The sequence below is a fragment of the Centroberyx affinis genome, unplaced genomic scaffold, assembly GCF_046629955.1.
Source record: "Centroberyx affinis isolate AG114_WGS23_722 - 3 ecotype Tasmania unplaced genomic scaffold, CSIRO-AGI_Caff_v1 ptg004178l_1, whole genome shotgun sequence".
NCBI classification, from domain to species: Eukaryota; Metazoa; Chordata; class Actinopteri; order Beryciformes; family Berycidae; genus Centroberyx; species Centroberyx affinis.
In genome coordinates, this window is record NW_027281933.1 from 58,286 (window position 1) to 86,021 (window position 27,736).

General features: G+C 42.4%; 2 protein-coding genes and 1 long non-coding RNA gene across 3 annotated transcripts; all 3 read left to right on the forward strand.

The window, feature by feature from the left end:
• The first annotated feature begins 7,793 nt into the window (after nt 1–7,793).
• On the forward strand, nt 7,794–8,180 carry LOC139663957 (uncharacterized). Its single transcript, XR_011696736.1, has 3 exons — nt 7,794–7,869; nt 7,967–8,008; nt 8,123–8,180. It is a non-coding gene; the product is annotated as an uncharacterized lncRNA (long non-coding RNA).
• A 1,099-nt stretch (nt 8,181–9,279) lies between these two features.
• LOC139663947 (uncharacterized) lies at nt 9,280–12,817 on the forward strand. The gene is made up of 10 exons (XM_071542744.1): nt 9,280–9,453; nt 9,635–9,676; nt 9,782–9,830; nt 9,896–10,081; nt 10,468–10,539; nt 11,144–11,230; nt 11,461–11,508; nt 11,803–11,820; nt 12,265–12,330; nt 12,735–12,817. The coding sequence occupies exons 1-10, from the start codon at nt 9,280–9,282 to the stop codon at nt 12,776–12,778; spliced, it is 786 nt and encodes a 261-aa protein (XP_071398845.1). The 3' UTR covers nt 12,779–12,817.
• Nucleotides 12,818–15,682: 2,865 nt separating this feature from the next.
• LOC139663960 (LIM domain kinase 1-like) lies at nt 15,683–27,483 on the forward strand. Its single transcript, XM_071542759.1, has 15 exons — nt 15,683–15,726; nt 18,491–18,629; nt 20,081–20,190; nt 20,362–20,535; nt 20,711–20,816; nt 21,133–21,404; nt 22,178–22,367; nt 22,562–22,648; nt 22,991–23,122; nt 23,212–23,271; nt 23,380–23,445; nt 23,987–24,167; nt 25,013–25,068; nt 25,311–25,468; nt 26,023–27,483. Exons 1-15 carry the CDS (start codon nt 15,683–15,685, stop codon nt 26,630–26,632), a joined length of 2,385 nt encoding a protein of 794 aa, XP_071398860.1. The 3' UTR covers nt 26,633–27,483.
• Nucleotides 27,484–27,736: the final 253 nt, after the last annotated feature.

Sequence of the window (27,736 nt, forward strand, 5' to 3'; positions counted from 1 at the left end):
AGGAGTGTGCAGTTTGTTGAATGATTTCTGGGTAATGAAGTCCTTTCAAAAATGTAAACAGTTATCTCCTGCTGCCACTTGGAGATGCCAATGTGCAGAGTTGCCTAGTGCAGCTTTAATATTTAAAACCAACAAATTTCAGCCTTGTCAGAGTTACAGGAATGAATGCATAGCGCTGGAGGTATGCACATACATAGAATACTTCAGAAGTATTATTGAACCCACTTATTCATATGAGCTCCTTTAAAATAGTCTGCTTTGTGTCTCTGGTGTTTTTCTCACAGGATATCCTGGTGGGGCCAAGTCTCTCAAATATGGTGTGTAGTTCATACAATTTATGCATTACCTTTTGAATCTAATGATTAGTCTTTATAACAAACATCAAAACATGAATAATATCAATATTGATATCAACTTGATAGATTAGGGAAATGCAGTGATTTGATGTTTCAAAAGGGGCAGTTTAAAATCAAGTTAAAATCAAGCACATCAAGTGTATCTATCATATGAAGGCCACCTAAAATTCCTCAATATTTCAAAAACACTGGTGATTCTACCTTTAAAAACATAGCTATTCTGTAAACAAAGGTCTTAAGATGACTCATAACTATTATTAATATCAGTTATACTAATATTTCAAGCCCTTTTCAAAACCAAAACTCACTCCTCACCTGTTTGCTCCCTCCCAGGCATTGCTGGTGGTGGTGGCGCCCCTGGATCTGGCCTGGATGGGAGATTTGGTGGCCCAGCAGCAGGTGGCTATGGCCCAGGGACAGGAGGAGCCTTAGGGACTGGAAGAACAGGATTTGGACCCGGTACCGGCTACAGGCCTGGGGCTGGATATGGACCTGGTTCAGGGGGTAATTCAACAGAATTTGTTTAAGATAAGTTCTGTCAAATTCAAACAAAATCTTAAATCCTTGTGGAATTGCTGAACTAAATAATTTCTCTCATTCTTTCTAACAGGTTATGGACCTGGATTAAAACCTGCCAAATACGGTATTAACAATGTTCCATTTTTTCACAACAACATGATGATGGCTGTATCATCCACATCCCACTAAAGGCCAAATCATTCTGATCTGATCCTGGTGTAGGCCAAGGTGGAGCAGGTGCTGGTGGGGTGCTTGGAGGCGGAGCAGGACGAGGCGGTGAGTTTTAAGCTCTCATGATGACCTGTATCTGTGAGATGATATTAGAAAGGTCAGCACTGCAGACTGTTAGCCTACTCCTTTTCTTCTACATATGTTCCTGTCGCTCCAGCACCAGAGACTGCAGCTGGGTGAGCCATAGATTCCCCAAGACGTGAAACAATACAGTTTTAAAATCTTTTCTTTTTCTCGTAGTTGGCACTGGACCAGGTGGTTATGGCACAGGGCCAGGTAAGATAACACTTCTTTCAATGATACACGTTCCCGCTTGACGTGCTTCTTTTGTATTTATGATACTGTTAGTAAAATAGTAGTTGAGACAATTCATTGTCTTGTTTAACTTCATAGGTGGTTATGGACCAGGTGGTTATGGGCCAGGAGGCTTTGGAACTGGCACTGGAGGTCCAGGTGGGTTTTCAGCTTGAATAGCAGGCTTTGTCATCTGTAATTCGGAATTAAAGGGGCACTAATTAATTTATTACCTTTATTGTGGCACTGTAAATTGCTTAGGCCTATTGTGTTGTGTCTGTGTCTAAGTAATCAATGTTTGTCTCAATTTGTTGTGATCTCTAGGCTATGGTACCGCGGCTGGATCTAAAGCTGCTAAGTATGGTAAGAAAGGGTGTAGTTTGACATGACTGACATAATGAGAAACCTGTCTTTCATTGTTATGGCTCCATTTGAACTGATTTGAAGTGGGTGACAGAGTTGATGTTCCTGTTACAAAGTAATTGACTGCTCTTTTGATTCTGGCTCATGCCCTCGTTTCTAAACTGTAGGGCTACCAGGTGGAGCTGGAACTGGGACAGGAGCAGGGCCCAGCACTGGAGGAGCGGGTACGGGGACTGGGACTGGCACTGGTGTTGCAGGGACTGGCACTGGAACAGGGACATCAGCTGGTAGTAAGATTCTGTTTGGGTTAACACTGAGGAGAGGATTGAGTATAATTAATTGGATTTTTTTTTTGCCTTGTAATCACTGTTGAGATTGCAAAAAGCATGGATTTGCAATGACCTATCAATAATAATAATAAAGGATAACTGCAGATAATGGGCAACATCCTAGATGTTATGTAGCCATTAATACCTCATCCTCACTCTTAATGTATCCTTGTATGCTTGTATGAACTTAACACTACCAGAACACTGCATAGCCAATTATAATCTGTGTAAAAAAAAAATACTGTTTCTTTGTTTTCGATTACTGAGTAAGACATCAGATCAAGGCTTGTATAATAATAACGTGGAGGGGAAAGATAATAATTATGGTGATTAGGAATGGGAGAATAAACTCAAGTTAAGAGGAGGAGGAGAGGGAGGAGATGGGAGAAGACATGGTAGAGAAATTGGACAATCCTGAACTGTGATTTTGTCTAATTTCTGATGGAACAGGAGGAATTGGAGCTGCAGGCGGCACACCAGCTCCAGGATCAGTGGGCACAACAACAGGAGGAGGTAGGCTGCATGCAATGGGAAGGTTGGGTCAATGTTCACGTTCAAATCCATTATTACAACAATAAACCTCCTTCATGACTTAGTTTTCATATAAAACAGTCCTATAGTTAGTAATACTGGATCTCACTTCCGACACGTCTTTGTCTGCATCATCTTACCCAATTTCCAGGTAGCGCTGGTGGTGCCAGAGCTGGAAAGGATGGAAAAGATGCTGATGGAGCTGCAGGCCCAGGTGACTGTCCAAGTTAGAAGAAATAATGAGAATCCCAGTTTATATGAAACAATATGTCAAAGTTTCTCCCTCCTCTTTTGTTGTGTTGTTGTGTTGTATTTGGCCCATACACAACCAAAGCCCCTGTATTTGTTACAGTGTGTTTGCTATTCAGCGGGGCAGTGTTTTCTTTTGTTTTTGTCTAGAAAATGTATGGTTTTTTTGGTCACACATCTGCAATACATTTCTAACAGGAGACTACTGTATTCAAGATTTGTTTTTTTGTTTCTAGTGTCGGTATCAAATCCCTGATTTTAGCTAAGCCATACTGTTTTCCCCTCTCAGTTCAGCTTTTTCACTATTTTACTCCAGGTGAGGGAGGTGCTACCAGTGTGATAGAAGGGTCTGGAAGTTCTGGAGGTGAAGGTGGGTGTAACCCAGCAAGGCATGCTGGATTTTTAAAAAGATTACAGAAAGTGACCCACAGACTCCAAGTCAAACACAAAAGAACAGAAAAGTATATTTTGCCAGCTGGAAATTACAAAACTTACAGAGAATTCATTATTTTGTTTTTAATTTTCATTACACATGCAATGGTCTTGTGTTTGACTGGTGACGACTGAACAGTGTGAAAATTACAACAATATTATTCCAGGAAGTACTGGCATCACTGGTGGCCCAGTAGGAGCAGGCGATAGAGATGGCCTAAACGGGACAGGAATCCCCATCATTGGTGCAAAACCAGGTATTTCTTGTCATATACTGCTTGTTATTTGTGCTACACATTCAAAATAGATGCAGGCATTCATAGTAATTACTTCAAGACTGTATGCGAAGCAGTATCAGTTAAAATGCATCGTCATGTTTTTAGAAACCATCCTGTCTCAACTCTCTATTCAGTCTTGTTGCTGTGTTTTGTGTCTCAGTTGTCAGCTGTGGAATTTGCTGTGGAATTCACCCACATTCATGTTTTTTAATCTTATCTCTTCATATAAAACAGGACTCGGTGGGACTCCAGTTCCAGGTGAGGGTTCATTTCACAGTCATGGCTTTTGCCTGTATGTTCATTAATTTCTGCTTTACCATCATCATGACTTTATCCTCCATCCATGCACTGTCACTGGCTCTTGTCAGTGGTTCTGCTTCCTGTTACTGTAACAGCTAAGCAGAGCTGAAGGTCCTACAATGTAATTCATAATCATTGACCTTGAATGTCTCTCTTGACAGGAGACTTTGCTATTGTCAGTAGTGGCACAGCCCCAGATGCTCCCAGTAAGCCTCACACATCACCCTGCACCCTTTCTTTTCACCTCTCCTTCACTTTTACCATCTCTGCCTCATCTCACTCTGCTCTCCCCCCCAAGCAGCTTGCTCAAATACGTCTCACTTATAAATTATTTGATTGTAGCTTATAGGGGCATAACTCAGATGATTTATAACTCAGACAAAACTGGTTTGCCTTTACCAAAACTTTCACCATAAGTCTGACTGACACATCCAGCTATCCTCACAAATTACACTGATTGGCCTAATTGGCCTAAATGTTGTATTTCAGACACCACTGGTCCGATTTTGACAAAACTTGGAGGGCTGACACATTTTGGCACAGTGTTCTGGCATTTATAAACATTACACTGATTTTGGCCTGATGGGGGTGCTCTATTTATAGGTCAAAATGTCATACTTTGAAAGGCCATAACTGCTACACCATTGCTCCGATTCTGATTAAACTTGGAGGGATGATGCATTTTGTTACTGATTGGCCTAAGGGGTACCTGCATCATTTGTGAGGGGCAACATGTTTACTTGATTCCCATTGTGTTTGGCATAACGAGACTGACACAATTTCCTTTTTGTATCCTCCAGGTTCCACAGGAGCAGCCCCAGGTAGGTTGGCCTGAATATCAAGCTACACAGCATACACTGATTAATGTTGTTTGTTTGGAATATATTTGATAACATGGCAGAAAACAGAGCTTACTCTGTATTAGGCCTATGGATTTTCTTACTGATGCGGATGCTTGCATGGAATTCCATAAATGTATACTTTAGATTTATACAAAAAATCTGCCTGATAAAATACAATGGCATCACGCTATCACAAATGCTTTTTATTAATCTGATCACGATATATTTCCACTGAAATGCTTTTGCAGCTGTCACTGGTTTACCTGTGCCAGAGAGTGAGTGTTTTTGTCCCACTTCTTATCACAAACACAGCATACTATATTGCATGGCTGGCTACAAAGATATCATTTTACCACCTGCACTTTACTGCATGATTTAAGTTTAGTGTTTTAAGTGTTACTGATTGAAAGTTGCCAAAGATAATCTGTATTTCTGTCATTACAGTTGGTGGTGGAGCTGTACAACCAAGTGGTGAGTGGACATCCAGACACTACTGAGTCAACTATAGATATTGTTTTCAGGCTTTTTCCTAACAAATTTTCTTGTCTTGTTTCAAACAGCTGGGACAGGTGTTGGTGAGTATTTACTTATGTACTCACATATTCCCTTGACATATGACATATGAGGCGTTACTGAAGCCAGTATTTCCTGTAGTGTTAACTGGACTGACTTAGAAGCTGTCCTGGTATCTCTCTCATGGGTTTTCTCTCTCTCTGATTTTCAGGCGGTGCAGGACTACCCTCTGGAGGTGAGATATTCCACTGCTACATAACTGTTCAACTGGACACACGCAGTACAGTACACTGCTCTGCCTCTTCTCTTCTATCTATGATTCATGCTTGTGCTTCTTGCTATTTTCAATAGTCTGTTTCATTTCAAAATCCTCTAATTTACAAAAAAAAAGCTACAAAAAACTACCTTATCTTATAAGCACAGAGGTACAATTCAGTTACATTTCACTAAACTGAATTTTACTGCATTCAAGTGCAATCTAAATATCTTATTTTCAAAATTTCCAAAGAACTATTGTCAAACCTTTGGTTTCTCCATCAGGTTCTGTAGGCTCCTCAGGTCTTGAGATTGGTTTAGGCTTTGGTTCTGATTCTAGCACTGGTTCTGGTAGTGGTATTGGGATTGGCTCCGGTGGGGTCACTGGCACTGGGGTTGGTCTCAGTATTGGTGTTGGCTCTGGTGGTAAAGATGTCGGTAAATGCAGTCCAGTTAAATTTTTGACTGGATCTTGTCATAAAAAGAACTACGACAGCTCATGATATTGACTGGGCAGTGATCTTTACTTACTAAAGGCCCTGGGAGGAACCAAAAAGACACTGGGTTTGCCTCGGCCTTGGTCTGCTTTTCACTGCTTTGTTCCTAAGGTCAGAAATAGCCATTTTCAAAGAGCATATTTTACACAGGCATGTGTTGTCAGTTGAGAAGTCTGTCTGTCAACCAAAAGTCATCAATAATGATTTTATTTTTTACATACCTGTGCAATATACTGTTTATGACAGCTAGGTAGAGCAACAATTTATCTGGACAGGCCAAACTGCAAATACCAAAAACAACATAACCAAGCAATAATGATCTATTATGCAAGGATCGCTGACATCTAATGAGAGTTAAACTGCTTTGTAACATTAACCAACCAAAGGAGCAAAAACATGGATGGATTCAACTCATTCAACTCATAAAGCTTTCATTCCCCCCCCCTACCAATGAACAGTGTGCATCTACACAAGTAATATCATGTTGATATCATGTGCCAGTATAGGTATTGGTACTGGTGCTGGCAGAACATCATGTAAAAATGGTGACAAGGACAAGCCACTCAGCTGCATAAGGCTAAATGTCAAGTCACATAAAACAATACATTGGACAGTTTGGGCACTTAATTCTGTTATCTCACTGGCATTGCAGGTGCTGGTGGAGATCTTGCAGGTGGGACGCTACCTGGAGCCAAACCTCTCAAACCCCCAGGTGAACAAAAAAGCCAGAATATTATTCCATATTCAGGATCAATTAGTTATAGCACTATATATATAGATATATTACCAATCACCAGCGATACAGGGGTAAATTAAAAGGTGGGTAAACTATGACCTCCAGTCGGTGATCATCATAAGCCAAACAGCCACCAATAAAAACAAAAATTAATAATACTTTTATAAAGGGGACCTTTAAAATAAAAAAAGCAGAAATTAATGCCGTTAATGAGGAAGTTATGAGTCTGATACTACTTGTGTTGCAAGTACTGTGTTGCATACTATGACATTATGTCATTAAGATTTATGTAAAAAAGTGAGGAAACTATACTGCAAATTAAAAAAAAAAGTGGATAAGCAGAGTTTAAGTGGGTTTACTTTCCACTACACCCCTATCAGGAAACAGTACTTACCAGACAACATTTGATAGCCAACTAGTGATACATAGGAGCTACTGTGCAGATGTGGATTTAGGATTTTAATGACTTAAAACTTGAGCTTAGTTTTAATTGTTTCTATGCTGAAATACAGTTGTGGTGTTCTTCTGGGCTCTGTCTGCAGGTGTCCCCAGAGGAGATACACCAGGTGAAGGAGATGGAGAGGGAGGTCCTGATGGAGACAGAGAAGGTAGAGGAGGTGCAGGTGGAAGACCGGGAGGAGTAGGAGGGGGTCCTGATGGTGCAGGAGGGCTTCCAGGTGGTGTAACAGGAGGTCCTGGTGGAGTGGGAAGAGGCGATGGAACTGCAACTGGAGCTGGAGTGGGACCAGGTGGTGCAGCTGGTGGAGTAGGAGGAACAAAACCACCCAAAGGTGACATTTTTGCCATCTGAATCTAAGAATCCCTTCTTATCCAAGATTAAGGTCTAAGATATCTGTTTGGTTTTTTTTAAATGTAGCCTATGGACCTGATGGGACGGTAGCTGGAGGTGTAAGTGGTGGACCTGGTGGAGTAGGTGGAGTGCCAAGAGGAGTTGGAGGAGGCCCAGGAGGAGTTGGAGTAGGTCCAGGAGCAGCAGGAGTAGGTCCAGGAGCAGGAGGAGTAGGTCCAGCAGCAGTAGGAGTACGTCCAGGAGGAGTTGGAGGAGGTCCAGGAGGGGCAGGTCTGGTACCTGGGACTGGTGGCACAGGTGGAGTTGGAACAGGAATCCCTAAACCGGGCAAAAGTGAGCTACTGTGCTTTTTTGACCCCAAACATATATGCCATGTGTTATAACAATCACACATATAGATTTTCTTCTGATGCATTTTGTACATTGTTAGGCTACGGTACTGGTGGAGCTGGAGGAGTTTTACCAGGAGGAGGTATGTTGACCTGCTCCATCCTTGCTTGCCTAACTTTAAGCACACACATGACTGAAACATATTGAGTATGGTATAAACATATCGAGTAAGTATCGATATGCTTTGTTTTCTCAGGTATACGTTACCCAACTGGGGCTGGAGTAGGACAGGGAGCAGGAAAGCCAGGCAAAGGTACCTTAAACTGACTAGATTCACCTTTCAGTTAGGAAGACTTAATTTGGCTTCAGGGACGAGAGATCCTACATGCTACAGTCAATGTTTCTGTCTTTCGAACAGGATATGGGACTCTTGGAGCAGGAGGGGTTGGGCCTGGAGGTTATGGAGCTGGTCCCGGGGGCTATGGTACTGGTCCAGGGGGTTACGGTGCAGGACCAGGAGGCTACGGGGCTGGGCCTGGTGGCTATGGGGCCGGACCTGGTGGCTATGGGGCCGGACCTGGTGGCTATGGGGCCGGACCTGGTGGCTATGGGGCCGGACCTGGTGGCTATGGGGCCGGACCTGGAGGCTTTGGCGCAGGACCCGGGGGATATGGAGCTGGACCTGGAGGCTATGGAGCTGGACCTGGAGGCTATGGAAGCAAGACTGGAAGCAGAGGCGGTGGCATTGGTGGAGGTCCCGGGGGTGCCGGGACCCTCGGAGTCGGAGGGGTAGGAACTGGTCCTGGAGGAGTGGGTGGAGGCCTGGGAGGAGGAGCAGGAGGAGGCCCTGGTGGAGTTGGTGGTGGACTGGGTGGATATGGTGGAGGTGTAGGACCTGGTGGTAAGTTGACTCACATGAGTATGGATTACTGTGTGACTCAAATTCAATAAAAAGTATACCAAAAAGCAGAAGTTTAGATTAGATGACAAAAGAAGATGACATTTAAATATTGTCAAATTTCAATATTGTTAATTGTTAATGTTGTTATTTTGATATGCTTCTCTTCCAGGTGCCAGATATGCCACAGGTACAGGACCGGGTGCTGGCACTGGCAAACCGCCTAAAAGTATGATAAGACTTAACAGATATAGAGAGTAAAACACATTGACTGAAGCATTTTTAACTGAACTGAACTAACTCACACCATCCTTTGTTTGCAGGTTATGGGAGAGCAGTTGGTGGCGGTGCTGGGGTTGGACCTGGTGGCTATGGGACTGGACCAGGTGGAGCTGGTACTGGTCCAGGAGGTTATGGACCAGGTGGCTATGGGCCTGGAGGTCCTGGAGCTGGACTAGGAGGGGCTGGAGCTGTGCCTGGCAGTTATGGACCTGGAGGCACTGGACTAGGTGGATATGGGCCCAGCAGTGCAGGTACTGGAACAGGTGGCGTTGGAACCAGGCCGGGTGGTTTTGGACCAGGTGGTGTTGGTACAGGACCAGGGGGCTATGGACCAGGTGGTGCTGGAACAGGACCAGGTGGCTTTGGCCCAGGTGGTGCTGGGACAGGACCAGGTGGCTTTGGACCAGGTGGCCAAGGATTAGGAACAAGAAAGCCTCCTAAATCAGGCAAGTAATGATCAAGTCTATACTGTAAGGCAGATGATATTGGAAAATCCACTGTACTGATGGAGACATTTATGTTGTTTCATGTGATGTGGATTGGCAGAAAAGTGTTTGACCATACCCTTACTCATGTATCTTTCACCAGGTTATGGCTCTGCCCCATTGGGTGGAGCAGGCTATGGACCAGGTGAGGTTTTCCACTGTGTTTAATGTCTGATTTAAGCAATGTGCTATATACTTTTACATTACTAACCTTTACATAACTGTACCTGTTGTCCAGGAGGAGGATTAGGAGGAGGTGCAGGAACCGGCCCTGGCGGAGTTGGAGTTGGACCAGGTGGGTCTGGAACAGGCGGATATGGTCCTACTAGAACTGGCACTGGCCCTGGTGGTTATGGACCTGCAGGTGCTGGACCAGGTGGCTATGGACCAGGAGGTGCCGGAACAGGTCCAGGAGGTGCCGGAACTGGACCAGGGGGTTTTGGACCTGGTGGGGTTGGAGGATATGGACCTGGTGGCCAAGGACTGGGGACAAGGAAGCCTCCTAAATCAGGTTATGGCTCATCGTTGGGTGGAACTGGCTACGGACCAGGTAAAATTCTTTGCTGATGCGTATACATACTTCATCAAAAGTGCTATTAATTATTACAATAGTGCATGTTGTCCCTGCATACAGTATATACAGCGGTACTTTGTAAACCAGAGTTGAAATAGTTGCAGTACAGATTTCCTTGGGGGAATTAGTCTGTAAAATTAAAATAATGGACAAAATGACTGAAGTCATCTGTTGACTTTCTATTGGCCCGTTTGTCATGTATTTGTGGAGCCAAACTGAGAGTAAAAGGGTGAAGCAGGTGGAGCCTGTAGGAAAATCCAGTCCATATTACATGGTCACAAAGCACACCTGCACGTAACCCAGAACAGGATTATGCAGACATGCATAGCTAAATATACCTCAACCCCTGCTATGTTCACCAGGTGGGGGCATAGGACGGGTTCCTGGTGCAGGAACAGCAGGCGTTATAGGTGGAGGCCTGGGTGGGGTCCCAGGTGAGTTTCTCCCCTTTATAAAGAGAAAATAGCTGTTCAATACTGTAGGAAAAAAGTATTCATTAATTTACTGGACTAAACTAGAATGTGCTGGCTAAGTTATTTCTTTTGAAATCACCTTTCTGGTAATGAATAAATACTTGTAGGAGAATGAGTAACATGCCTTGGGTAGCATAAAGCTACTGTTGCTGCAATGCTGAGAATCTTGTATCTCCAAAATGTCTACTTTTAAGAAATAAAAAGCCTTAATTGTGGAAATTATACAATTGGTTTGGAAAGGGTCCCCTTTGAGGCAATTTGCTCAACTGCAATAAACTATGAACCATGAACACACCATGAAAACACCAAAATTGATGCTTGGTTTAAGGTTTTCACTTGACAACTGTTTTAAGAACCATAGCATCCAAATAAGTTATCACACTCCTCACCAATCTACCTGATTTTGAATATGTTCCCATTCAACCAGCCTTGAGTTTGTCCAAATGGGAAGGTTTCTCACTAGTAACGCTTATGTCTGCCATATACACTAAATGTCTTGGTTTTCTCCTTATGTTTTTGAGCACTTGATTGATTTCTACACACTAACACACTCGTGCCTGTCCAGGTGGTGGAGCAGGAGGAGTAGGAACAGGAGCAGGAGCTGCTGCAGGAACCGGCCAGGGAGTAGGAGGAGGAGCAGGTGGCTTCCCAGGTCAATTTAACCTGCATTTATTAGTATTAGTATAGAACAGTAATGGCAGAGTATAATAATTTGCATTCTTAAATGAATGACATTTGCAATCAAATGGATTAATAACTGGGGACCTCTGATCAAATTCATGCTACTACAAGTGTCTAGCATGACTACTGGTGAGGGACAGTTCATACAGTCAGACAGATGCACATGTAATGCAGGTTGTAATGTGTCCATTTTTCCAACAGGGGGTGTCGTCCCTGGCTATGGTGGCGTGGCTGGTGGGAGCTACCCAGGTAAGCTCTAAGCTCTCTCTCTCTCCCTCTTTATAGTCATTTTCATATTAGAAATGCGAAGAGATAAGAAGAATATACAAGTGAACTCATGCATCTAAATACAATGTAGGATATATAGAAAAATATTTTTATCCTGAATTCACCAGTGTCAAGGCCTTACATGTTAAAAGTTGGTTTTGGCTTGTTTTCAATCATTTCTTGAGAGACAAAAGGGAGAATGTGGGCATTGTGAAGATTATCAATTGTTTATTATGACTGATCTGGCTCTTTCTCTTTCCTGTTATTGTTCTCTAGGATATGCGGGGCAGAAATGTAAGAAAACTCACTCTGTCCTCTGGGACAAACATGCTCTAATTAGTTACAAACTCTTGACACACATATGTCCACGCATGCACATGCATAAATAAACACACTCGGCAAACGCTGACACATAATCATCTTGATGAGAACAATTACCCATGCTCTCCTTGTTTCCTTGTCTGTTTTATGTAAAATAAAAACGTGGACTTACTAAAGGGGATTAGCAGACCCAACTGTAAAGTAATGGAGAGAAGTGCAATGGGGAAAAGTGTCTGAAAAAGAAAGAAAGTCCTATAAAAGTATGATCATCCTGAAATGTTTTGGAAACAGTAAGTCATGTATTCTTGCATTATTTCCGGTGCTGGGTATTGTTTTATATCAAAGGCTAATAGTTCAAATGTATTTATTAGTCAAATATCTGCAGACTAACTGTCCTCTCACTTCCTCGTCCTACAGCCAAGGCACAGAAGGCAGCCAAGTATGCAGCCATGCAGGCCTTATTGGGAGCCGGGGGCTACAGAGGTAAACAAAATAAACATAACATGGCTATACAATAAGCCATATCTTTACTCTTTACCCATACAATACGTAACATTTGTAAACATCATTGTTATTACCTCTGTTGATTTATTTGATTTAAACATAAAAGTCATATTTTACAAGACAACTGTAACTACCTTGGCATACAGACATTACAATAACTATCCAAAAATAAAAAACAAAATCCACTGGACTTAAAATTGAACAGTTGAAGGCATTTCGCCACTCATCCGAGAGGCTCCTTCAGTTTTTGTTTGTATTTTTTGGGCAGCCTTCCACCTGGATGACTGAAATGAATCTACACAGACACAATCACTATCATTTTAACCGTCCATAGAAAATATCACAAGTTAAGAGAACCATGACTTGTCTGCTCTGATCCTCAGGCGCTGGGTGTCAGGGTAAATACTGTGGCCGAAGGAGGAAGTGAGAGACCAACTGACAGGAAGTGACCTCATTAAAACAGTGGTGCTATTGCATGATTCCAGAATGTATGTCTTACCTGCCATAGAAGATAAAGCTTCAACACATTCCAAGTTTGTATAAGGGTGTCTTTCAAATAAAAGACAAAGATTTTTTTATTTTTTTTTTAAATTGTGGGTGAGGCCAAGCTGTAGAGTTTAACTCTACTATAATACAGTTTTTGTTTATCCTTGTGTTGAACATCAATTGTGTTTCTGTGCAAGTATCAGCCGCACCATGAATCGTACTGGTGAAGACTGATACCAAGGCCTCCCTCTGGGCGGCTCCTTCAGACCTGTCTGCATGCTGACACAATGTCAAAAAAACAAAAGCCTCTCCAAGGACACACTTTATCCAGTTGGACTGGACTTTCCTAGAGTCTGCACCATGTGTAATGTTTGCACCAGATTGTGATCAGTTTTCTTTTTTTATTCATTTTTTCCAGCCTTAATGTTTAAGTGCAAACACTTGGATAATCTGTCCAACGGTGTGTACAGACAGAAACAGAAACAGCTGCTATTTTAGGGAACTGTGAACAACAGGGAATCTGGGGGGCATTTTTTTATGGTGTGGTGTTTTGACCAGTCATCATTATCTGATTCCTGAAAAGCAGTCTGTGTTCATTTCAGCTGTACTCGTGATTTAAGTCCGCTTCTGGCCTCAGTATATGGGAGCTTAAGGTCCTCAGTCATTAACACATGGTCTTGAGATGTTCACTTAGTAATGGCACTGATTTATAGCTACATAACACTAATTGGTATTAGTGTTTACATTACATAATTTTGGTTAAGGTGCCTAAATGTTTTTTTTCCCCCCTGAATATTCAATAGTAATGTGCCTATAATAAGAATACAGTAAGGATTAGATCTGGCTTGTACATTTGCTGTTGATGAAAGCTTTCATCAAGCTAAATGTGAGGTAATATAATTATAATGTTAGAAGATGGTGGGTTAAAATTCCCTCCTCTGATAAGCATCGGATTACTGTGTTTGTTTTTTTATGTACCTCCACTGTACCAACACTGATGGAAATTTGTTCACGTTTACTTATCTTTTTAAATTATGTTGCCAATTATGTTGAAAAGCAGAAAAAAATAAAATGCTTTAGCTATTTAGTCTCATTTTAGGAATGTAAGTGCATTAAGACAACTTTAAGTATTTGCGTTTTTTTTGTGTATGTGTGTGTGAGAGTTTTAACCATTTTTAAACTTGTCTGCTACTATGATATAGAAAAGTGAAGTGCGTTATTTTCTACATTGTCCTTGAATATGCTCTGAATCTGACACGAATGTAATCTATGATGTCGTTTGGATAAAAAGTGAAATTTAATCTTATCTTTCATTTGAGCTTGTATTTGTGTCTATATCATTTAGCCCGACTTGTGTTTCTAACAGCTGCCTTTTTTACGTGGCCCATGAAGAAAATGATGCACTTTTGACACAATACACTATTTCTGACAATTCTCTCTAAAATAAAGAAATGACCAATGACAGTTGTTTATGGTATGTTTTTTTCTAAACAGCAACCCTCAGTGCTCGTGTCCTTGCATAAAATGTGAAACACCAATATAAAGGTGTTTATAAGATAGACAGCATATTAGTTTTACAATTGCATTCTTGTGTCCATCTGTTTACCTGCTTTTTTAAGTGGAATTGCGATACAGAAACCCCCTGCCTGTTTCTGTCTCTCAGTTTGTTGGGCTAGCAGTGTGCAAAGCCAGAATTCATCTGCTGACATGGTATACCGCTCCCATGAATTAGAGCCTGGGGCTATTCATAGATTTACTGGGCTATGGGTGAACTAATACTGGAAAATGTACTTCAAGCATAGTATGCCCTTATAAGAAATCTTTATGCGCTCAGCAGTGAATCCTACAATAATGATCTCATGCAGTGCCAGTAGCTACGTTCACTGGTTAGGTGTCTCGTGCTCTTCAAACCAAATAAGTGGCAACGGAGCGTCACTTATGGATAATGTGATGATGCATCTACAGGACATGGGCTGCTTCCATTCAACTAAAGCTCTACACTCTGCAGTATCAATGGTTTTCGGTTAACTGATTGTGAGCCGCTTCCCATACTTGTGCTGAGACGCAATTCTCCCTGAATTTCCCCCTTTGTCTCTTGTTTGTGATGAATAGAGGGCTTTAGGATCAGGACTTGGGACAGTGCAGTAATTGGGGCATTCATAAAGAGATTATGCCTGTGCTGACTGGAACAGAACTGATTTCAAAATACAGACTCACACAAACACTCTCTCTCTCCCTCGCTCTCTCTCTTACACAATCCCTCTCTCTCTCTCTCTCTCTCTCTCACACACACATACACGCACACACACACACACACATGCATGGCTTAACACATGCTCACATAAACACCCAAGTGCACACACTGTAGCACAGGTGCCAGTCCTTTACATTATTTAACCTTTGTAAGCATTGCTCTACTCACTCTGTGGTCTCTGTACACTCTGTACACACATAGAGTGTAACTATATCTGCCACTTGTAGAAGTCTACATACTGCAGGTTACAGGAGCAGGGGGGTGGGGGGTGGAGTAGCGGCTCTATACTGGGACACGTCTGTGACAGCAGCCAGCAGAGGGAGACTGGCCAGCTGGTGTCAGTGGGTCAGGGTTTTTTCTCACACAGCTACACAGCACATTGGCGAGCTCATCTGCACAGGAAACGTCTAAGCGCATGGAGAAAAAAAGAAAAGACGCCGCCTGCTACCAGTCACAGTAGAGTGTGTGTGATATAGAAGACCCACTCATGTACACTTGCGACTGACAAGCTCCATTCTCTACTGGAGGTTTTCTTACTGAAACTGTCCTGTCCGGGGGAAAGGCCGTCTGTCGGTGAACTGATAGGGCAGAATGTCACGACGGGACCAGAGATTTCGGAGAGGAATGAAAGGAAGGTAAGAGCCGGTGTCGTTTATTGCTGAAGTGTGTATTTGCGAGTGTGAGCGAGTGAGAGAGAAAGGACAGAGTAAATGAGCGAGGAGCGAAAGTGAGAGAGAGTGTACAGTATCGACACAAATAGTAATTCGACATCTAAGATATTTCCTGCAACAGAAAACTGCTGCCCACAGACGGATACTCTCTACTTTCACATCAGCTATGGGTGTCAGTACAGTTCCTGCTACCATAAACCTCTCAGGCAAAGTTACTGTCCTGTCAGTTGTCCATGACGAATGTTTTTAAAAGGAAGTCCAGCAGGGCGAAACAGACAGAACAGGGAGGAAACCAAGGGAGGAGAATACGTCATCAGAACATGACATTTGACCTTGTTTAATGTCCTGACATCGTATCATGCTTTTGTTTTTTTCAACACCAGGCTCTATTGTGTCTGCAGCTCTGCTTTGCTGTCAGAGTCACAGGAACAGGGATTAGGGCAGAGAGGAAGTTTGGGAATGACTAATGGTAGCAGAAAAGAGCAGGGGCAAGCCAAGGTGAGTGGGATTATTCTGAGGTAGATAATGTGAGAAGGTGTGAGGAAAGGGGTGAGAGTAGAAAGCATGAGAGGCTAAATTCTCAGATAATATGTCTGGGTTGATTCCAGTGTTTTCTCGGGTCCAGATGTTTCAGTGGAATCACAGATGTGAAGCTGATAGGTCCCACATCCGTCGCCAGAGGCACAAAAACAAAGACAGGAGGTCGAAAATAAACCTGCACCTGTCTCCGACTGATGGTTTTATTCCATTATTATTTCCTCAGCGACTAATAGATGCGGTGCTTCCCATGGTAAACGATGGGCTGCACTATATCCTAGCACACAGTTTCTGTTAGGACCCCACATTCTTCTGAATAAATGTATTGGATGCTCATATTCAAGCATGACTCCTATTGAATAGTGACTGCAATGGCACTAGAGCTCTTTACCACAAGTATATTAGTGTCTCTTCTTAAAGTCAACTTTTCTGTAAAGTAATAATCTGTCAAATTTTCATATAAGTGAATTTGCTACTATCTATCGTCAACTGATATAACACAATAGTGATCCTATACCCAGTGCGTGAAAGCTTATCCATTTTCAAAATTTCTACGTAAAAACACTATGACTTAAGCGCAATGTCTGCTTCAGATGAGCGAAAAATCCTTTCACGCACAGGTAAAGTGATGCATTTTACATTTGCGGTTTCTTTGGAATAAATATAAGAATAACTGGGTAGTTAGCATGAGGAGCAAAAGCAAAGAGCACTGCCTACAGAGAAGTTCATCAACAGAAAATCCATGGAAAAAGACAGTACTTTACAGTACTGGCAACACTGTTTGATTGACAGGTGATCTCTGGGAAGTAAAGTGCAAAAACACCACAGCAATGGACGCTTATCACCAAAGATGTTGCCAAAATAAAAACATTTAAAAAGACAAGGACCTCAGATTGCCATTTTAAGTTGTTTTTCATATATAAAACTACAAGGACTGTACTGATGGGTTAATAAATGTCAAAGATGACTCAATTAATTACATGATGTTATCAAGAAACACATAATCAATTCTATGTTCCTGTCAGCAAATGTCTCTTACATGGGAGGAAAGCTGATTCTTTACCTTCCCCCCCCAACTATTCTCAGTTGTGAGGTAACTCTTTTCATTCTCCATTGTATGAGCTGCATGGCATTTACAGGCAGGGAGAGAGGAAACATGGAGCTTTAGCCTACTCTGTCCAGGAAGTTGCCTCCCACACCGGTGGTAGTGTGGGAGAGATAAGGAAGCAGGTTTTGACTGTACACAGCTATTATTCTACACTCAGCTTCAGCCAAGATGCCGTTGAAAGTTTTGAGGAGTTTGTGTTTCCAGATCTGAAGTGACTGAAAGTGAACAAGCTGCAGTGCAGTTAAGGAAAGATCTGGCCTAAGGGGCAATTATCATAATGCCTGCAGTTTATTTAGATCTTCAAATGGGAGCGCTCATCAGAAACAAACATTACGCTTAAGTCATAGTGTTTTTATGTAGTCATATGACTGACCGGTGACTCTACATGACTAGTCCTTTTGTAAGAAGCAATATAAATTTGGCGCCTGTCCGAGTGCAGCATGAGAAATAAAGAGAAAGGGTGTTTTCTTCTTACAATGACATCAGCAATTCAGAGTCTGCATTGCATCATTTAGACGCCATCCCAACAATGATGATAACTGGGTTTCCTCTAGGCATGCCCTAGAAAAACACTGGTGGTTTGATGGACTGTTTTACCTTGGCCACTAATGAAAGCATGATGTTGTTATTCAACACAAGCAACTTATACGGTACCGGGGTGAAAAGGGTCAAGAGAGGCAGGGAGTTGGGTATCAGTGACACTGTATCCTGTGTGTATAAACAAGGCTAAACTGAAGAAAATAATCTATGGTCCAACCGAACTGGAAATGTTCCACCTGATCCTGTGTGGACTATCCAACAGGTCGACTTTCCTCGCAAGTCTCGTGTTCCCACTGATTGGGCTCATGTTACTGTGCTCCAACACTTCTGAAGTATCTCTTGTCTCACACTGTATTTACTCTAATTTCTTCTCTTATCCTCTCGTTTCCTCATTCCTCTGTCTCTCTCCTTTGACCATCCTGCTCTTCTACTTCCACTCTTCATCCAACTCCTCCCCTCTCTTTCTTCCCCATCCTCCCCTCGTCCATCTCCTCTCATTTCTTCTGACTGCTCTCCTCTTCACTCCTTATCTCTTTGCTGTAGGTGTTGTGAATGCGGCTGTATCCTGTCTCATTGGTACTATGAGAGAGAAGGACAGCTCTTCTGTAAGAAGCACTACTGGGCCCGTTATGGGGAAAACTGCCACGGCTGCAAGGAGGCTATCACAACAGGACTCATCATGGTAACATATCCATCAGTAAAAATAATTAAAGAACAGTCTATACTCCTTGATTTATACCTGAAATATTCAATGCAGAGCCATTTTTCAGCATTCAAAATATCACCAATAGAGTCCATGTTTGTCTTCTACTCATTACAGCCCCTTGTGTATGGGATTTTTGGCAATAAGCCAACTTGCTGCAATAAATATTTTAGGTATAAGTCCTGATGTGCAGACCATTCTTTAATGTCGTTAGATTATCTATGATCCATCAACTGTGTGTAAAATTTAAGTAGAGCATGGAGTTGCACACTGTTACTCATATTATTGACAAATTCATCAGTACCACGCCATTGCAATGCCATGGCAGACCACAATGGTAGTTTAATTATTGGGAGGAAAAGTGACAACCCTAACCAAACCAACACACAACCTATATAGTCTCAAGGATCACACAAATATGTACAACAAGACTATAGATATACATAAATCCTAGAGTGCTTTTCACACATCAGTTTGAGATGGGTGTGAACAATTCCCTCATAAAATTACCAAATTACAGCAACCATCTTACTAAGGTGTCAAGGTTGTGATGGGGAACGATGGGAAAAGATGGCTACCATGAAGCCATAAATACCTTACCATGCCATAACACACCAAACATATATATGTACACCAAACATATTATATGTATATTTATATTTATGTTATTGTAACATATTGTACGATATAGGCTATCACTCTTACACTTACAGCAAACCCTACAGTATTAATGTAAAATTTCAAATCTTATCAATCCTTTTTTACTGTACAGGCTATAAACTATACTGCACATGCACTTCAAGCCTACCAGTGAGGAAAGACCCATTTCCTGTCCCACTTTCCTCTTCTGGTCTGATTTTGCCATGTTGACCAACAACCCATTGTAATTAGTCATAACATCACAGTACAAGACCAAGCTGTACAATCCTGAGCCACAACCAGTTCAGCAGATAATCCTCATTACTGTTTACCCACTTACTGGCATTTTGTACTCAGCCAGTAACAAATTGATTTAATGTTGGTGGGCTAGTTTACAAATAACTGCTATATCGATCTTTCAAAGCCACCATTCATTCAAGTTGGCAAAAGTGGCCATACAAATATGCAATAATCAAAGACAGGTGCATGGTCATACTCTCTACAAGATCAAACTCTACAAGAATTACTGAAGCCCCCTACTGCTACATTTAAAGCCTTCCTTCCTCTTGGCTTCCTTCTGATATGGCAGTAAATGCTGTTTTTTTGCCAAAGCAGAGGATATTCACTGTAAAAACATCCTGACACTACATGATGGCCTTGATGCAGGAATGCGCACAAAGAGCTCTCATAATTCAAAATTGCACTTGGCCCCTAAATTCTGACCCCTCCACTTGACCAGTCCAAAAACAAATATCACTCCCTTGGCCTTTCTATTGTGTTGTGTTGTACAGGTTGCTGGAGAGCAGAAGTTCCACCCTGAATGCTTCACTTGTATGAGCTGTGGAATGTTTATTGGAGATGGAGACACCTACACACTGGTCGAACGCTCCAAACTCTACTGGTAAGTTTTATACTGATTAGGGGGGGAAATGAAACATGTCACAATATAATCACAAAGAGGCCTATAGGAGAAGCTACAAAATGGGAGAAACAGAAATGGGACAGCTGCTTCTTATTCCTATGTAGCCTACATTTTTGATTCTGACTGTCTATCTCCTCCTGTGTCATGCAGTGGCCACTGTTTCTGTCAGGGTGTAGTATCAGCTGTGAGGTCAGCTTCTCCGCTGACCAAGAGTCCCCACATGGTGGCGCTGGTGTCCCTCCCTCCCCGTGCTGATGGCAGACGAGGGCTAACTGTAGCCACCGACCTCAGCCAGGAGAAAGGCCCTCTTGTCACTGTGACAGAGTGAGTACTCTGGGGTTCAGAGGGGAACAAGTGAAGTGTAAATCTGGCATGTCATTAGTACTGAACTCTAACTGAACCCCCCAAACTTCTCACTGGCAATTTCCCCCTCCTCTTGTTTTCTGTCTTTACCCCTTATTTCCTCCACTCATTCATCCCTCTGCTCACTCTCACTCAGACTAGACTCAGCCCTCCTCACCCCTGATCTGCTGTCCTCCATCCACACCGGTGACCAAGTGCTGGAGGTCAATGGTATCCCGGTCCGCAACATTTCCCTGGATGAGGTAGGCCTCAATCATTGGTTCAACATTAATACCACAAAAACTTATTATTTGTTTGCCTCACCTCCCAATTAACTAGTGCAATAAGCAGTGGTTACTCTTCACAGCAAAACAGACAAAAGCATGAACAAATCTAAAATCTAAAATCACGAAATGATCAACACAGGTGAGACGCATGAAGACACAAAAACAAGCAGCAAGGGACAAAAATCATCAACATCAAGATTTTTGAACGGCAACACCAGCCCAATACAAGACCAATATACTACATAAGACACCAGCACCATATCCTAAGTAGGACTATCTTTTTTTCCTCCAGATAAACCGTGTGATCCAGGACACAAGTAGACCACTGCAGCTGACCATTGAGCACAACCCCCAGTTTCCTGATGACCCCCTCAGCTCCAACGATCCCCAGGACGCCATTAACTGCCCCGACCCCTGTGTCCGTGACAACCTCAGTTCAACCCACAAACTCCCGAGCCTGGAGGAGGAGCCAAGTCCAGAGCAGGAGACAGATAAACCGATCAGGCTGAGCCTCTCACCGCCTCAGCACCAAGGAACCATGGGAATGCGTTCCAGACACATCCTGTAAGAGTGCTGAATCTTGGTTGTGGGCAAATTGATTCATCACTAGGGTTGGGTTCCATTACCTGGTTCTGTTTTGGAACCGGTTCCAAGTTAGCAAAATATCTGGATTTGTTAATCCCCAAGTCGAACAAATCCTCTTATCGAATCCCCTGTCCCCCCGATGATGTCATACGCTTGTGTCCCCAGTCCCCATTTCCCAGAGTGTTTGTCAACATGGTGGATCGACACAAGCACACAAAATTAAATGAGAATATGGCTAATGGCCCTACTCCACTACAGCCATTGGGCGTCATCGAAGGAATGATTCCTTTACCAGCACTGAAAGATGCTCCACTGCTCGCGTTGCGTTGCGTCCGATGGCTGCGTCCAAGCGAAAAAATCACAGAGGTTCAATTCTTGATGGCTGACGCACGCATTCTCCCTCATTGAAATAAAGTTGAATTGATTGTTTTCTGGTGAATCCATTCAAAAGTCAACGCGCTCTGTGGAGCAGGGAGAACGTCACGCTGGCGAAACGGTGATGGCAACGCTGGTAGTGGAGCTCTAACGTAAGGTTTAATTTTGTTTGTTTTTTTTGTCCTTTTTCCCCAACAAATTATGTAAAAAGGTCTGATAAGGGATTCGAAAGGATTTGGATTCAATAAGCAGTTTTAACACTAGATTCAGATGTGATAACATGCTTTCAAACCCCAACCCTCTTCATCACAGTTACCACTATTCTGACTCCCCTCTTTCTGTCAGTATGTCTCACTTTCTTATTCTTTCTTTCTCAGGCGTAGCTGTAGTATAGACAAATGTCCCATCTCCCCTGGAGCACTTCCGCTTTTATCCCAACGAAGGGACATGGTTCGCTCAGAGTCTCTGCGTGTCGACCCTGGAGAGAGGACCCACCGCATCTTCAGACCTTCAGACCTCATCCATGGAGAAGTGCTGGGCAAGGGCTGCTTTGGACAGGCTGTGAAGGTACAGCAATTACTGATATCCATTACCTAGTCCCTTTCATTATTATGGACTTTCTATAACTTTCTGAATCATGTCTGTTCGGATGTCTGTACGCCCATTTGCCACTATATGCTACTCTTGGGAAGATCAATTTTACCCACTTCTATGACATAAGGATGTCATGCCAGCATTGTGATTGAGCTGTTGTTGTCAAGGTAACGCATCAGGAGACGGGGGAGGTGATGGTGATGAAGGAGCTGATACGTTTTGACGAAGAGACACAGAACACATTCTTAAAGGAGGTAGGCGGTCAGCAGAGCACAAGACATTATATGTTTGATGCTGCAAATAGGCAGCTTTGCACGTTGGCAGCTCCAAATGGCAGCACAAGGTAAATGTTTGAAAAATTGGAACTACAATACCAAGAAGTTATGTGACATAATGTAAATAATAATAATGTAAATGTTTTCTCTGATGGAGCACTCACTCACTGCTGTTTAGAAGACAATATTCTCTATTGCAACCCCACTTTGTGATTTAGGCTGGTGGGAAAGGTGTATTTTTATAGGAAAATCTTGCTTAGAGCAGTGTTAACCCCAACTTCAACCATAAAGCTTAACCATACTTTCACTGCCTTTGTGTAGGTGAAGGTGATGCGTTGCCTGGACCATCCCAACGTTCTCAAGTTTATTGGACTCTTTTACAAGGACAAACGACTAAACTTCGTCTCTGAATATGTCCAGGGGGGAACTCTCAGAGAGACCATTAAGAAAATGGTAAGGTAAAAAGGGTTTCTACCTTTCTCCATGTGTACTATCAGAGGATTGCACAGATTTTTATGTCAGTCCATATGTTTTTGTTCTAGGACAATGATTTTTCCTGGAGTGTGAGAGTTAGTTTTGCCAAAGACATAGCGGCTGGAATGGTGAGTGTTTCTAGTCAATATTCTGACCGTAATATGTAAATTTCTTAAATACGTCACTTCAATGCAGAGTACTAATTTTCCCTTACATATATATCCGCTCTTTCTAAGGCATATCTGCACTCCATGAATGTTATCCACCGAGATCTAAACTCACACAACTGCCTGGTCAGAGAGGTAAATCATTATTATGTTGTATGTTATTATGTAGTACACACACATCAGATTACATCTCTATAGAACACGCACACCATCAGGAATGACAATTCTACCATTAAACATCTTTTAAAAGGTGCTGTGTGTAGTATTTTGACATTGATAAATCATTACCACATTAATTTTGCTCCCATAATTACTGTAAACAAACGAGACAAACGTCGATAAGATTGGCAGCCGCTACACTTTTTATATTGTGTGTCATCAGGTTGGATTTTGCTGGATTGCTTCATGTAAAAAAACAGGAACCATTTCGACTTTTCAAGTAAATTACAACATTATTCAAGTTCCACTATTCTAACTGTGTAGTTTCAATTTCACATTAGCTTTATCTTGATGGAATACATATTTGTTGATATCAAGGGCTGTTATGAGCTTTAATCTTTCTTCTTGCTTTTTATTTATTCCCCCATAGCAACAAATAATAAAAAGCAGCAATCTAATTTTTGTGACAGGAAGCAACAGCATTTATAGGAAATATGGCCTCTCTGTCCTTGTTCAGAACCAGAGTGTGGTGGTGGCAGACTTTGGGCTAGCTAGGCTGGTGATGGAGGAGAGGAGCCAGAGCAGAGTTTCCTCTCTGGAGCGGCCTGGGAGGCTGTCCGAGCTCCGCAGACCTGACCGGAGGAAGCGGTACACCGTGGTGGGGAACCCCTACTGGATGGCCCCAGAGATGATCCACGGTTAGTGGGCAAGTTGCCAGGCTATCGCACAGTCAAAAGGAGTGGGGGTTCTCCGACATTTTGTGTCAAGGACCCCGAGATCGAGACACTTTAGACCGCAGAAACAAATATGATAAAGGTTTTGTCCCAAGGACCCGATCAGTGGGGATTGATGATGATGATACTGAACTAATTCTAACCCCCTCAGTTCCCTGGACGTAATTTTGGAAAAGACTGTATTAGAAGAGACTATTAAAGAGAATTTCTTGTAAGCCTAACAGGCCTTGTAACTTTAAAAATGGTACTCTGTCAGCAGTGAAAGATATCAAAACTAGAGGAAAAGATATAAAGCTGCATATTTCTGATTACAAGAAGAGGATTGTGGAAGTTGTGTGAAAATTCACAGCTAATGTGTGAAGAGTCATAGAGTTAAATTCTCACGATAACACAATTTTTACTTTGTTTTATTATTGCTGCTCAATAAAGAATTGATTTGCAGAGAATGATTTTCTCAATTGCTGTACTGTACACCCTGACAAATTTCAGAGAGCACAGGTATAGATGTCTGACCTCACTCACTTAAATTTGCCTCTTGATACCAACAGTGCAGCAATGATAGCACTGTGGTAAAAACTGTGAAAGAAAAAGATGAAGTGGTGTGCATTAAATGAGATCTAATAGAACTCTTGCGGTCTAGTAGCATATCTCACATGAATATGCAGAACTTATGACCCAGGCTGTTCAGTCAGAAATTAAGGTTGTGATTATGTCTGAAAGTGGGCCACAGCATCTCCAGCATGGGGCAAGTAACAAACAGACACTAGTGATGTGTTTTACCTTTTCTGTCTTTCCGCTGTTCCTCTCAGGGAAGAGCTATGACGAACGGGTGGACATCTTCTCCTTTGGCATCATGATGTGTGAGGTAAGAACTGTTGTCATTTGGCACCCTCTGTTTGGTCTGTAGGGGGAGCAAAACATTCCCAAAAAAGTTAAGCACTTTATGGTTTGTCTCATAAAACATGTGTTGCACAGTATGTCGGCTGAGAAATCTGTGGGCAAGTTAAAATGTTTGAATGGGGCAAAAATATATAGCCTACTATCCAAAAATAAAAATGTCTAATCAGTTTAAAAGCTGAGTTTGCATCTGTCCCTGTCTCCCCCAAGATAATAGGCAGAGTGAGTGCAGACCCTGACTATCTCCCCCGGACCCAGGACTTCGGGCTAAATGTAGCTGGTTTCCTGGAGCAGTACCACCCTCCTGAATGCCCCTCCGCCTTCCTGCCGCTGGCTGCGCTCTGCTGTGACCTGGAGGCCGATACGCGGTATGACAGGATATAAGTTTAATTCACTGAATGTTACTGTCCAAATTTTACTTTTTTCAAACCACTGCAGCCCTAAATATGATTGTAAAACAACAAATTATAAGCTTTTTTAAAATAAAATAAAATACATAGTTGATGGCATGACCTCTGTCCTGTTGCTAAGTGGGTCATGGTGAAGTTAGTTTTATGGAAGATGAACAGTATCTTCTCACTAGCTGCTTGTGTATGCACTCTCTCATGATGGTTAGTTATTTTACTGTCTAAATTTTATTAGAACCACCAAAGTTCCCCACTATTTAAATTTAATACAACCTAGAAAGCACTAGCACTTGTTGTGAGTCATTTAGCTGATACTCCTATTCTGAGCGTAGAGGTTCAATGCCTTGCTCAAGGACTCATGGCTGTTGACAGACGCATGAGCTGCTGTACAATCAAACCTGCGACCTTCTAGTTACAGTACATACAGTACAGGATGGACACTTTCATATTTCACTTTCAGAAACTGACAGTGAATTTGATTCTCTTCTATCTTTCTCTCTTTCTGCCTCTCTCAGTCCTTCCTTTGCAAAGCTAGAAGAGTGTCTGGAAAACCTGCTGATGCACCTGGACATCAGCCTGCCTCTGCTCTCTGAGGTAGAGCAGCACCGCAGGGCCTTCTGGCTCAAACACAACCAACACCACCCCTCTCACAATCAAGACGAGACTCTTTCTCCTGACCGCACCCACTCTCCAGAATCGCAAAGACACAGCCCTGACCCCAAGCATTGTTCGGACACCACTAACAATCACACGATAAGCCTTTCTCAGAGCCAAGACCAGAACAGCACTCCTGATAGACATTCAGACGCCAAGCAGCACAAGCCCGACCACCAAGACACAAGAAATGAGCAAAACCACTCCTGCTTGAACAGAGAGCATGAGAACCAAACACAAGTCGAGAGCCATGGCTGCTGTCAGAGCCATCGCAGGTCTATGAGCAGAGACTCAAACAAAGACGGGTCTGAAACCTATGAACACAACAACCACTTAGAGCATCCGAAAGCCCAGCTTGAGCCGTCCCAGCAGCTGCAGGTCCACAGTCCAGTGCCAGGCCGGCGGCACAGGCCCAGGAGAATATGCAGGGTGGTGTGGGACAGAACCACAGAGGACAGCTCTTTTCTCTGACTGCCAATACTGTATGCATTTTTTAAGAGACACCAACAAGGTGTCTCTTAAAAAAGGGGTTCACACTACACAGTAATTCAATGGGGTCTTAAGCTTGCATTATACCATCCCCAAGCCTCACCTTTTCAAACATTTGGGAAAGAATGAGGGATACAACTTATTAGGTGTCACTGCATGTGGAGGGTCATGGGCAAGGATCATGTAGAGACATGCAATGATTAATAAGTAATCAATAAAGGTTAAGTATGTTTCAGGTGGGAAACATGAAGGGATTATAATCTGTTTTAGTTCACCTGGCATATTAGCTTTGTCTCATGTTGCTCTGCAAACCAGCATGCAGGTTTAATCTTTCTCCAAAAGCTGTGAAACACCTGGCACTTTATAAGTATTTTAAGCTAAACGCATGGGTCAATTATTTATCAGAATGCCTTATGTATTTGATGTAACAACATTTTAGACCATGTCCAACACACTGAAATGTGAATGTTTGGATGTTTGAGTTAGGCCAGTGGTTCTCAACGTGGGGTCCGGGGACCACCAGGGGTCCTTGATGGGGTTCCAGGGGGTCCCAGGCAAATTGATGAAATGTTAAACTTCAGCATTATTTCATTTACAAGAAGTTAACACAATTAGAGAATGTAGAAGATTTGTGATCATAGTTTCACTAGTTTCACATCTCTCTACCTACAATACAGATAGTCATGGAATTCTGGACAAAATCACGTCTAGCAATAAAAATGTCCTCAGAATTGGGTCCGAGAGACAAAATGTCATCAAATGGGGGTCTGTGGCCCTAATGTGGACTACATTTGGGGTCCTTGATGTGAAAAAGGTTGAGAATCACTGAGTTAGGCTACTAAAATTGTTATTGAATAAACAAAAATACAAACATGCACCATTTCATTTATTACTATAACGTTATACCGTTGAGTGAGTCGGCGTATAAGCAAAATCCTCTCCCATTTTAATCTAAACTGCACTTCTATTAAGAAGTATTCTTGTTTGAAATTCAAACTTTGTTCAAACTGTTGAGGTCGACATGAAAAGAGTCACTTAAGCTACATAGAAGTAAGGTAGACTGCTGTTTCTGTTTCTAAAACATTT

Coding starts and splice junctions, on each gene's coding strand:
- LOC139663947 (XM_071542744.1), top strand. CDS start 9,280: ATGGGCCCAGCAGTGCAGGTACTGGAACAGGTGGCGTTGGAACCAGGC. Junction 9,454..9,634: donor ACCAGGTGGCTTTGGACCAG/GTGGCCAAGGAT, acceptor ATCTTTCACCAG/GTTATGGCTCTGCCCCATTG. Junction 9,677..9,781: donor TGGAGCAGGCTATGGACCAG/GTGAGGTTTTCC, acceptor GAGGAGGATTAG/GAGGAGGTGCAGGAACCGGC.
- LOC139663960 (XM_071542759.1), top strand. CDS start 15,683: ATGTCACGACGGGACCAGAGATTTCGGAGAGGAATGAAAGGAAG. Junction 22,368..22,561: donor GCTTTGGACAGGCTGTGAAG/GTACAGCAATTA, acceptor GTTGTTGTCAAG/GTAACGCATCAGGAGACGGG. Junction 23,446..23,986: donor ACAACTGCCTGGTCAGAGAG/GTAAATCATTAT, acceptor GTCCTTGTTCAG/AACCAGAGTGTGGTGGTGGC.